The sequence below is a fragment of the Lipophrys pholis genome, assembly GCF_963383615.2.
Source record: "Lipophrys pholis genome assembly, chromosome: 3".
In the NCBI taxonomy this organism is placed as follows: domain Eukaryota; kingdom Metazoa; phylum Chordata; class Actinopteri; order Blenniiformes; family Blenniidae; genus Lipophrys; species Lipophrys pholis.
The window spans coordinates 20,834,467-20,846,663 of record NC_137627.1 but is presented as its reverse complement, the minus strand read 5'-3'; the positions used below and the strand labels follow the sequence as shown (position 1 = coordinate 20,846,663).

At 39.9% G+C, this 12,197-nt stretch overlaps 2 protein-coding genes across 2 annotated transcripts; one reads left to right on the top strand and one right to left on the bottom strand.

Annotated features, from left to right (window-relative positions):
* Nucleotides 1-1,192: 1,192 nt before the first annotated feature.
* On the bottom strand, nucleotides 1,193-4,973 carry crybb1l3 (crystallin, beta B1, like 3; the record flags this gene model as incomplete). The annotated part of the gene is made up of 6 exons (XM_080458981.1): nucleotides 4,901-4,973; nucleotides 3,615-3,688; nucleotides 3,404-3,522; nucleotides 3,178-3,310; nucleotides 2,086-2,228; nucleotides 1,193-1,361 (listed from the first exon to the last, which is right to left on the bottom strand). The coding sequence occupies exons 2-6, from the start codon at nucleotides 3,678-3,680 to the stop codon at nucleotides 1,193-1,195; spliced, it is 630 nt and encodes a 209-aa protein (XP_080315107.1). The 5' UTR covers nucleotides 3,681-3,688; nucleotides 4,901-4,973.
* Nucleotides 4,974-8,572: 3,599 nt separating this feature from the next.
* On the top strand, nucleotides 8,573-12,145 carry cryba1a (crystallin, beta A1a). The gene is made up of 5 exons (XM_080458968.1): nucleotides 8,573-8,753; nucleotides 8,927-9,045; nucleotides 9,356-9,497; nucleotides 9,840-9,982; nucleotides 11,618-12,145. Exons 1-5 carry the CDS (start codon nucleotides 8,715-8,717, stop codon nucleotides 11,763-11,765), a joined length of 591 nt encoding a protein of 196 aa, XP_080315094.1. The 5' UTR covers nucleotides 8,573-8,714; the 3' UTR covers nucleotides 11,766-12,145.
* Nucleotides 12,146-12,197: the final 52 nt, after the last annotated feature.

Here is a 12,197-nt window from a genome sequence, read left to right as displayed (position 1 = left end):
AATGTGATCTGGGTGACAGTGCTCAGATGCGTGGTTGTTGATGCCAGATGGGCTGGTCTGAGTATTTCAGAAACTGCTGATCTCCTGGGATTTTCACGCTCAACCAGCAGGGTTTACAGGGAATGGTACGAAAAAAGAGAAAATATCCAGTGAGCGGCAGTTCTGTGGGCGTAAATGCCTTGTTGATGCCAGAGGAGGGTTAAATATCCTTAAGTTTGAATTTGTAGGGTTGCTTCTTCATACCAATATGTGATATATATTTTTTTTTTTGGGGGGGGGGTGGAGTGAAGAAAAATATAAACAAATCTTACTTGAATTGTTAAAACAAATGGTATTTGTAAAAGTGCACCAGGTTTATCACTGCAACTTGAGAAACTTGAAAAGCCATAAAGCATATTAGAATATGTTTTTCAACATATAAAAAAGAGAGGCAAAGGTGGATGACACTGTTTCATGTACATGTTTTATTTGATTTTCCATTGGAAAGTTCTTTTTTTTCAGATGCCAGCTTCCCTGAGAAAGTGTAAAATGCTAATCGTCTGGACAGCCGTCAATGAGCTGAAACATGATGACATCAGCAGTACAGCCATCATCCTCTGGTTTGATCGTGGGCTGAATAACATCCTCCTGGAGTCACTCAGGGTTTGTTTTTTTTCCGCTTTGCAGTGAGGAGATAGCGCCTCCCTCTGCCCAGATAACACACTGCAGGCCGTGTGCAGAGCCGAGAGCTGTCCATGGTAGCAATAATCTTGGCATTTAACTCTCTAAAAACGTTGGATCTCAGGAGAAGGAGGGTGCTTTGATGATCAGGCTCATTAGCATTATTTCAGCTTGAAACACATAAGCAAGTAAATAAAAATAGAATTGATTGATTGCAGGTATGGTTGCAAATAGCACTGTAACAAACTAGTCAACACAAACTATCCAATCTACTAATTCTCAATCATCCCATAGGTACAATATATCTTAGCTTGTTTCTGAGGTCTGTAGACAGAGAGCATTGATACTGTTTTTACTGGTGTGACAGTTACAGTGGGAGATTCTCACCCCATCTCTAAATCTAACCAATAAAAACAATAACAATATTCGGGGGCCACTAGCTCGTGAAGCTATGTGGCCGTTGAAAAACTTCCAAGGGGTGTGTAGCAGCATGAAAAGCCTGAACCCTGAACCCTTGCTGTTCCCTCCTCCTCTATGCGGTCATCTCGAAGCAGCCTCTGCGGTGCGTCTGCATGTCTCTCACTCTGCGGATGGACTGGATCTGGGGGTGGTGGGCTCCCCACTCGTTCCAGTGCTTGTAAGGACCCATTTCAAACACATACTGGTAACCACGGTAGCCAGGGTACTGGTAGCCCACCCAGCTGTGAGAAAGAATCAGACAAACATTAGGATTTATTCATTGTTGCTGTCAATATTTGGATGTTCTTATTAAGTTTGAGTTACATTGGGAAGGGTCTTCATTTCATCAAGGTACACTGGTTTCACTGGTTTAGTTACTGTCATGCTGAGGAGTCTCACATGCATGCAGGCAAAAACTGTGTAGAACTCTGCAGGCTCTCATAAAGCATGTCTCTATGTGAATATTTAAGAATTTTTTTTATTTTGGAAAATTGTGAAAAATAAAATATATCAACTTTATAATGTTTTAATAATGGCAATTCTTAAAAAAAACTATAATTTGCCATACATATACTGTATTATGTATTATACAATACAAGTGTCAGCCCATATTTGACATATTTCAAGGTAGACGTTGGTGACAATTTTATACGATATATTTTGAAAAAATTACCCTTTTTTTCATACTACTGTATGCAAAGATGTTGTTTCAACACCGGTCAACAGTATGTTTCCTTGAATTTTCCTAGAGTTTATGGAACGATCACTAATCTAATAACCTATGTGTTTTTCTTGACACACCCAAAAACCCAACATGAGGTCAGTTGTTTTCACTTTCATTGTAATCGGCCACATAACCAAGTTGTGTGAATCTGACCTTCTGCACCTTTTAGCCACCTCCGCTGCCTTTCAGATTACCGTATCCCACCAACCAAGAGAAAAAGCAAAAAAACTAGAGACACTCACGTTCCACCGGTGACCTGGAGGCTGGCGACGCGATCCTGGAAGCCATAAGACCACAGGCTTGGAATATCCTCGTCGCACACTTCCATCTTGCGACCCTCAAAATTTGGGCATTCGTACAAACAAATCTTGTGGTCCTGGGGGTCCTGAAAGAGAAATACAGCACTTTATTAGTGAGTAACTTTTTACATGCACACAGTAGAAATGAGTGGAGAAGTTTATGATTTAGGTTTGGTCTTTATAGTCATTGTGTTTGTTATTTGTAGTTTGTTTGTAATGATCATTGTAAGTTAATTATTCAATACAAAGTGGAACTTCATATAAGTCAATTTTTCCTTCTATTTTTGTTGATTTAGAAGTTTGAAAACTTTTATTTTTGGATTATATTGGATTCTTTTATTGTCTTATTTTGTCTGAATTAAATAAAACTAACTAACTAACTAACTAACTAACTAACTAACTAACTAACTAACTAACTAACTAACTAACTAACTAACTAACTAACTAACTAACTAACTAACTAACTAACAATAAAGAAATTTGAAATATCTTATCAAAAATCACAGATAATACCTTTATAATGGACATTAAGGGTTTAGCTTGGGGTTGGCTGGCTCGTTACTTGACAGTGAGGTTTGTTTTTGTTTTTATACTGAGAAAATTTGATAACTCTCCTTTCACACATTCAAACGGCCCTGCTCATTGGTGTGTCAACAGGTTTGTCAATTAACAAATTCTGAAAAAAAAAAAAAAAAAAAAAAAAGCTAAAACAAAAAACAAAGCTGCCTTACTTGTGAACATGTGATTTACCACTCTAAAAGTTAAAGGAATGTAAAAAAGTTTTTCACTTCTTTTGATAATGATTGCTTAACATACTTTTATGTTTTGACTTTTGCATAAAATAAAATTGATTTGCGTATTTCTCTCTTTTTCATTTTGCGCTCTCACTTGTATGTGTGTGTATGTGTGCGATCAACTTGTTTTTCCCAATGGAGTTTTACAAAAAAAATTTTATTCTTTTTTTTTGGGGTGGGGGGTGTTCCTGGTGATTACTGAGAAAAAAAAAATACAATTTAATCCCTGAGCAGGACTTACCATTCGGACGGGCCTGACTGACATGAAGCGGTCACACCTGTAGCTGTTGGACCAGGTATCCCAGCGGGGGTACTCTCCCTTCTCCAGCATGAACATCTCACCGGTCAGGTTTTGCTGCTCGTAGCCCACCCAGCTGAAGCAACAGAGACAGAAATCCTTTTTTTAATTTGGGGGAAGAGTTAAAGTATTACGGCCTTGTGTTAGATTGATATGTGTGGTGACTCACGGTCCACACTCCACTCTGATGGAGCCAATCCTCTCGAAGCCCTTCTCCATCAGGTTACGGCACTCAGCGAACAGGTCCATCCTACGACCCTGGAAGTTCTCGCATTCATAGAGGTATATCTGAAAGGCAAGAGTTACCCATGTTTGAATTCCAATAAGTAGAGCAGGAGAACTAATTACTTACTTGGGATGAAAAAAATCTGTTGAAATACCTTGTGATTGCGCAGCCCGCCGGCAGAATGGCTGCCAATACTGCCTTGAGCACCTGAGTGAGACATGATCAGATCTGAAGAGAAGAAAGGGAGAGCTCAGTCAGCCAGATCCTGAAGGACATGATTACTCATTCTGGAATAAAGCCTGTACACCAGTGCATATTGTAGAGGGATGCCTCTGGTTATAAAGAGGATACTTTAACCATCGTTCATATTCATTTGAATTTCAGGGGCGTGTCACAGCCGCCCAGAATCCCTCAGCAAATTTCATGAGCTGAAGTAAAACCCCTTAATATCTGAAAGCAATAAAAGCTAACATGAAGAGATTCACACCTTCGAAACAAGAAAAAAAATAGCGTCCATTTTCCTTCAAAGGTTTATAGCAATGTGTCTGTTTGGATGACGTCCTCTTAGGGTTGAAATGACAGCAGAAAACTTAAAGTCTTAGATGGGAAACTATTTAGAATGCACAATCAGAATGAATGTAATTTGTCTGCATTCTGAAAAAGACTTAACTGGATGTTTGAATGTTAAAACCTACGATAAAAAAAAAAAAGCATATTGTAATTTCACATCAAACTGACAAACAGTATTTTTTATGTTCTTCATCCCTCAATCCACATAGAGGCAAACGTCTCAGTCCGTCCCGGTTGGCTGTGCCCGGTACCAAATCTGCATCCTCGTCATAAGCCTGAACAAGCTCAAACTGGCTCCTCTCAACGTGGAGGACAAGCAGCTCTGCTTTGGGTGTTTACCCACCAAGATCGAGCTCCTCCCTCCGTCACCAAGAGTGAGGTGGAGAAAACTCATTTTAGTTGCTTGAATCTAATTGTTTTGGTCGTGAAGGTGAGGATGTAAACTGACCGGTAAACAGATAAGTTTAGTTTTTAAGTGCAACACGAAATTCATATAGTTTTGTAATATTATTCTTGCGATCTTTTCGAACTTCAGTGTCCTATAAGCTGAATTCTATCTATTCTGTAAAGATGACTGACTGATCACTTTTGAAAATTTCCCCTGCTGAAGTCTCAGTAACTTTACATGAGCAACTTAATCAAGGTCTTCTTTTTCATTATGAGCTTCTAAAGAAAACTGTCACAAACCAGCCTCAATAACGTGTCTCATCTCAAGTGAACCAGTCCACCCCACAACATAAAAATATACACTGTTCAATTCCATGATAATTTAACACTTGCTATGTCCAATATTAAACTTCAAGACGATACCCTCAGTTGTCGATCCTATCAGTTCACAAATAGTTGGAAAACCTTTCGAGAGAAACTTACAGTTACAACTGAAGGCTGAAACGGGCCGACCCTTGGAGAAAGTGATGGACGCAGGCCTTTTGAGTGGGGATATATATATACATTCACATCCCCAGTGAGTGCACAGAGGCTGAATGCTGATTCCTCATTGGCTGTGGGGCTGTTTGGAGCGTGGGGCGGGGGTCAGAGGTCACGGCTCTTATCTGTGGACAACTCGTGCTGACTCGGCTGCCTCTTTTGTTGTCCCGCACTATTGTAGGGGATGCAGGGCAGTCACTGCCATCAGCAGAAAGTTTGCTTGCCTTTACAATTGCACACACAGACGCACTCGAACGCATCGTTAGTTTTTTAGGCAATATCCACACAATCAGCGCTTTCTAATTTTATATAAGAACTTCACATCTTTTCCTTTTTCATTTTCTTGAGTTTCACAGGGTTTTGTTTTGACCTCCACCTCCATATTCTCTCCATTTTGTTTGAGCCTCGGTTCAGGCAGACTAAAGCCTTTGAGCCCTGCATGCGTAATGTGCTGACTGCAGGAGCTGTATAGCTATTGTTTGGACAAGTGATTATTGGATGTTCTTTGGTGTATTATACTGGCAGTGAGGCTGCACTCCCACATGCACGATATAATCCAGCCCATACATACATATTATATGTACATTCATTTACATCCATTCTCATGTTCATGCTCATGTGTACCTCAACTATTTTCTTGCTATGCGATGTGAAAATGGAGTAACTCAACAATCACAAGAAACCACATTTACTATGTACCAAAGGTTCTACCAGTTTCCTATGTCATGCCTTGTTTCCCTGCTTTCTAAGGTTCTGATGAATAATACCATATCTGATGTATAACATTCAGCAACTCCGTTGCTCTATCTCAGGAATCAGCAACCTTTATTAAGGTAAAGTGACAGTTTTAAACACTATTGACAATGCGTGTGCCATGATCACAAGCAATGTAAAACTAAAGTAAATTACACTCCATACAAAATACAAACAAATTAAACCTGCCTGGATTTTTATTCCAAACATATTCCTGCTGTATAACTGGGGCTTGCAAAAGAAGCATGTATATTTTTTAAATTACTTCTCATTCTTTATTGGCAACATATTACTCTTCAGTAGGAAAAACAACAAACAATGTAATCTATGACTTTTTGAGTAGATCAATAAACCGGCATTTGTGTTGTTTTATTATAGTATATGAGACAATAACAACACATTTTTTCTGATTATTTATTTATTTATTTATTTATTTATTTATTTATTTATTTATTTATTTATTTATTTATTTATTTATTTAGTTATTTATTTATTTATTTATTTATTTATTTATTTATTTATTTATTTATTTATTTATTACGGTGTTTCATGATCATGTACCCACATTGCTGCAACTATAGTGTATGTAAAGTTTATGAAACCATTCATGCAGACAAACAAGAAACATTTTCAAGTGAATTTGTTTTAATATTCTAAACCTGACTATTTCATCATAATATGCAAAACAAATGGGTGTGAAGAACATATATATATATATTTTTTTTTTTATGCATTCACTCAAATTGTTAAATGCTCTTCTTTACGGATTACTGCTATTACTGATGCTTCTGTGAGCTCGTAACTCATTGCTTTTATCATAAGTAGTTGCAGACCTCTCTGCCTCTGAGATGACTGCAAGCTTTACTATCACACAAAGCTTTGGTCATAACGGTTACTATTTCACCTAACTTCTGTTTACTGGAGAAGCAGCAACAAACTGCTCTAATGTGAGTAATATGAGATACCCTGTGTTTACAGTGCCTGTGTTGTATTAGAAGACATCTTAGCTCAGCACAGCTGTCGACTACTGTCTGCATGTTGGTAATTTATTTAATCTGTTTTGATCTTTCTTTTTGTCATTAATTTACAAAATCTGTACCAACAAATACATGTATTTTGGGACCTTTTGAAGATTGTTGATCATCAATTAGAAAATAAAAACAAAGTCAACCACGAAGAGAGATTTAAACCCTTAACAATGTTGAAGAGGAAATCAATGTACACCATTATGATTATTGATTGTGTGTGTGTGTGTGTGGGTGTGTGTGAGATAGAGAGAGAGAGAGAGAGAGAGAGAGAGAGAGAGAGAGAGAGAGAGAGAGAGAGAGAGAGAGAGAGAGAGAGAGAGAGAGAGAGAGAGGTCCCAGGTATGCTCTGAATGTATGTGTGAATGCATAGACAAGAACGTGTGTGTGTGTGTGTGTGTGTGTGTGTGTGTGTGTGTGTGTGTGTGTGTGTGTGTGTGTGTGTGTGTGTGTGTGTGTGTGTGTGAGTTGGAAGGACCAGAGACATGGGGTCCGTAGAGGTGGACAGGATGAAGCACAGTGTTGAATGAACTCGGTAAGTCAAAGCCAGGCTCTGCTGTTAGACACCTTCAGATGTTCTGTTCAGAAGTTCAGTTCAAAGAATTAAAGACTCCCCAACATTTCTACTTCCTTCATTTGCGCTCCACTTAAATTCTGAACTCCGCTTTTCTTTTCGCACCGGAGACATTAGCAAGGCTGTAATGATCCTGGACCCAGCTGTGCCAGACAGGCCTTGGTCCAGCCCCCCGGTCACAGACCATTTGGGACTTATGGTGCTTATCTGCACTGGGCACGGTGCCCTCCATCCAGTCCAGCTCACTAAAGCCCAGCAGCTCAGTGCCGAACAATGACTGGAGCAGCAATGTGCTGACTCCTGCCCCGACCCACAGGTCCAGATGCTTTCCAGCACCGGCATGTATAAATAGGTCCGTTTACTCCAGGGTCAGGACGTGGTTTTTGTGGAGCCCCCCTGTGAGCACTGAGCAGCTTTTTTTTTTACCGGTCAGGTAAGCCAATACCCCCCCCCCCCCCCCCCCCCCCCCCCCCCCCCTCAGTCTGCAGCTTTGTGCGTTGTCACTTTACATTTTTGTGTCTTTTTTTCTTGGTTTATTCTGCTGATCCACATAAACAATATAGACTAAGGGGGAGACATGCAGATGTACACACATACTGACCGTGCACAGGAAGAACAAACTTGCGTCGTTGCTGTGGCTCCCTCAAGTGTGAGGATTGAGTTCGCTTCAAGGAAGGTTTCAAACCCAAACATAATGAAGTCGTTTGTTTTGTTATATACAGTGGGTCATGATTGAATCTGTTGTGACAAATTAAGTTTGAAACAAACATACTACCACAAAACGTGATCACAAGAGGCTTGAAGCTGAAGTATGAAATAGTACACTGATACTGGATATTGAGTCGATGGACCGGTGAGCATAAGAAAAAACCTCCAGATAATGGCAAATATTTCCTTTTGTTTAAGTGTGAAAAAGTATATCATGAAAAAGTCCACATTTAATGAGCAAAATCTCAACAAATTAACATTTTTAAGGACACAAAATTACACATGTTTATCCACAAACCTTTGACATTAACTTTATTTGGCAAATCCGCTCGGAGAAACTTCTGTCAGCCACATATTTTTCTTCTGGCTGATGTTGACGCCAAGTGCCATCTCTGGTTTGTGAAATAGAAACATGAATAAATTACAACAAAGAATAATTGCAAAAGTGAATGTGTTCTTCGCTATTTTTATACTTTGTGTTGTCATGATAGTCCTGTCAAACCGGTAGAACTGACACACCTGTTATGAAGTCGAGTTACATCGTGCACTGTCATCAGAGGAAAGAAACACATGTTAACCACATCAAAGTGGTTTGTTACAGCTCTACGGTGGAGTTGTCTGTATGGTGTTTGAGAACTAAAAAAAAACATGTCTCTCTCTGCTCTGCAGGTAAATCAACACTGATCCACACAGGAGCATGGCTCTGAATAATCCCAACCCACTGGGACCATGGAAGGTAACTTTGATATCTTGTAATGGATGATTAACTAAAGCTGATTAAGGTTTTTTTTATTTTTTTTTTTATTTCATGCCAGAGCTGATGATGTGAATGATGCATGCCTGTATACACACATCGGTGTGTGCGTGCGACTTGTGCATACTACATGTATGCATTCGTGTCCTCTCCAGATCACAGTCTATGACCAGGAGAACTTCCAGGGCAAACGTCTGGAGTTTACCTCAGCCTGCCAGAACATCATGGAGTGCAGCATGGATAACATCCGCTCCCTGAAGGTGGAGTGCGGAGCGTGAGTGGAAACAAAGAGCACCGATTCTCACAAGAGGAGGAAACGAACTGCAGGAAAAACTGCATTTGTAACTTTGCGGCAGAAATCCTCTAAAGTTTGTCTTCAGTTGAATTGGTTGCATCAGGAATGATTGGAAATGCTTCATACAGCATCTGCTGAGCTTCAGCTTATTCTGCATGAACATTCACTATTCAATCGTGTTTGCTAAAGATATACAAATATAAACCCCATATCCCCCAAACTGTGATCATTTCACTGATATCCACTTGTTTGGTAATGCTGATGACATGTTTCTGCTGCTTGGTGACAGATGGGCAGGATATGAGCACTCCAGCTTCTGTGGACAGCAGTTTGTGTTGGAGAGAGGAGAGTATCCTTACTGGGAGTCGTGGAGCGGCAGCAACGCCTACCACATCGAGAGGATGATGTCCTTCTGCCCCATCTGCTGCGCTGTGCGTCCCCGTCCTGAACTCTCTCCCTCTTTCAGATTTCTAATTTCGTTTGAGAAAACAATCCAAAACAAGCACGCGGGATGCCATTTATTTCACAAAAGCGACTTTTGACTGATGATTGCACAGTGACTTATGCTGCCCGCTGGCTGCAGTTAAAAATAGACTGTAGGGCAACATGACCTTACTCTCTGTCTAGGTCAAATGAATAAGCACTCTTTGGGGCATAGTCTTTGCTGACTCAGCAATGTTATTTATTTATTTATTTATTTATTTATTTATTTATTTATGCAAATCTAAAAGAGTATATCTTCCATTTGGATATGCTTCTTTTTTTGCCCCCAGAATCATAAGGAGTCCAAGATGGTTGTGTTTGAAAAGGAGAACTTCGTCGGGCGCCAGTGGGAGATAAATGATGACTACCCGTCTCTGCAGGCCATGGGGTGGGGCAACAACGAGATTGGATCCATGCAGGTTCAGAGTGGCGCGTAAGTCTTATCACTCACACGCTGTATCTTGTGGATCAGTGCAGTTCAGGGTGCTCCATGACATAAATGACAGAATGATTAGTGAGAACAGATCAAGATTGGCTGTGACTCAGTTGGTTGAGCAATTCCAACGTTTTCAGTTTGATTCCAACTTGTCTCTGCGCGTAAAAGTCCTCAGGCAAGACTGAAGCTCATGTTTCTCCCAATCGGGTGTGAGCACCTTGCATGGCACCCACCGCCTAATAATCATGAGAAAAACTAATCCAAAGGTTTAATAGCTGGTTAATCCAAATATAATTCACACAGGGACTCATCATAAGGAAACATGTTTTTTTAAATGAATGAATGGATGAATAAATAAACATTTACACTCCCACATAAACAGCCAACAGAATTGAAAAATTACAAATTGAATTGGTGATGATTCTTTATGTGCAACAAAGCAATTTTTTTTCTCTACAGGATGAAGCTTTTCATCTCACATGACTGATTCTCACAGTAGAGAGTATTATAGTCACCCAGGTTTATTAAGTCCCAGCGTTGTGTTGTGATTGGCTTTAGCTCTCCGTGACCTTGAATTGGATAAAATGGTCAAAAAGATAGATGGATAATGTTTGATACCATTTTTACTGCTGTGTTGGTTTCACAAACTGCGCGTCAGCAGTATGTTTTTTGTGCTTTATAGCAGAGATTCCATAGGGAAAGGACAGTTTCCTTAATGCAGTTTTTTGATATAACTGAAGTAAAAGAAATAAAGTGATTAAAATCTTGATATTAATAGATTTTAGGTGACAGGTGACAACGTTTTCCAGTAAAGCTGTTAATAGAGACAGCGAGTGAGTTAAAAGATTTTAATCTATAAAAAGAAATTTTAGAGAGTTTTAAAGAGGAACGGTCAACAGACTGGTTGAAATGTTTGAAATGCTATTTTTGGATCTAAAACTATTTCATACTGGCAGCATTTTGTCAGTTAATTAAGTACTAATTCAGGGCAGCATGGCTGGGTTGGTAGAGCGGTGGTCTCTCAATCGGAAGGTTGGTTTGACTCCGATCTCCACCTGTCCACATGCAGAAGTGTTCTTGAACCCCAAATTTCTTCCAAATGGATTGACAGCGCCTTGCATGGCTGCAGCCTCCATTGGTGTGTGAATGCGTGAATGTGATTAACGATGTAAAGCGCTTACGGACTGCTCATGTTGAAAAGCGCTGTAAGTGACGTCCATTTGACTTTTAAACTGCCTAAATTGTACTTGAGTAGAAGTATAAATAAGTTTGCACAATGAAGTGTGCTATAAAATAATGATGCAACAACAGTTTCTCTTGGAATCAAAATCAGATGTAAAGCAGGAATTTCCTCTGTTATCAGAAATATATATTTTTTTCATGAAGAATGCAGAATAAAACATTTATCAAAATAACATTTGGTTTCAAAACTAAAGAGGTATGGTGAAAACTGTATACATGTATAGTTAAATTTACAGTTAGAAATACTGAAAGTGTCAATATATACTTAATTTTGAAAATAAATAAAGTGTTTGTATCGTGTGACAATGCATTCATCACTTCCACTTCCTCCTCCTCCTCCTCCTCCTCCTCCTCCTCCTCCTCCTCCTCCTCATCCTCCTCCTCTTCCAGCTGGGTGTGCTACCAGTTTCCAGGTTACCGTGGTTACCAGTACATCATGGAAAGTGACCGGCATGGTGGCAAATACAAACACTACAGAGAGTGGGGCTCCCATGCGCAGTCCTTCCAGGTGCAGTCGCTGCGCCGCATCCAGCAATGAGAGCTGCAGCTTCCTCTCCCACTCTTTACCTCCTCCTCCTCCTCCTCCTCCTCCTCCTCCTCCTCCTTTCACCCAGTCATTCCAGCACCTTTTCACGCTTCACCATCACAATGTTTAAAGCACTTTTGTTTTGTTCTGTTGCCAAAAGGAATCAAAAATTTGTCATGAAAATAACTGAGGAGCCACTGAAAAGATGCTCTCCCACCGAAGAAGGGAGAGGAGGAGGAGGTCAGTTAAAGCGAGCCTCAAGGTGCAGCAGCGTGGTGGTGTCATTTAGAGTTATTACTCCTCGCATTCCTGGGTAAATACGGTGTTACTAGTGATCAATGAAATAAATAATCAGCAACTGAAAATAAACAGAATTACAAGAGTATGCTGTTATATGCTGTGGTCCTCAGTGGTGATTTATTGTTGTTCAAAAGCTGTTGATGC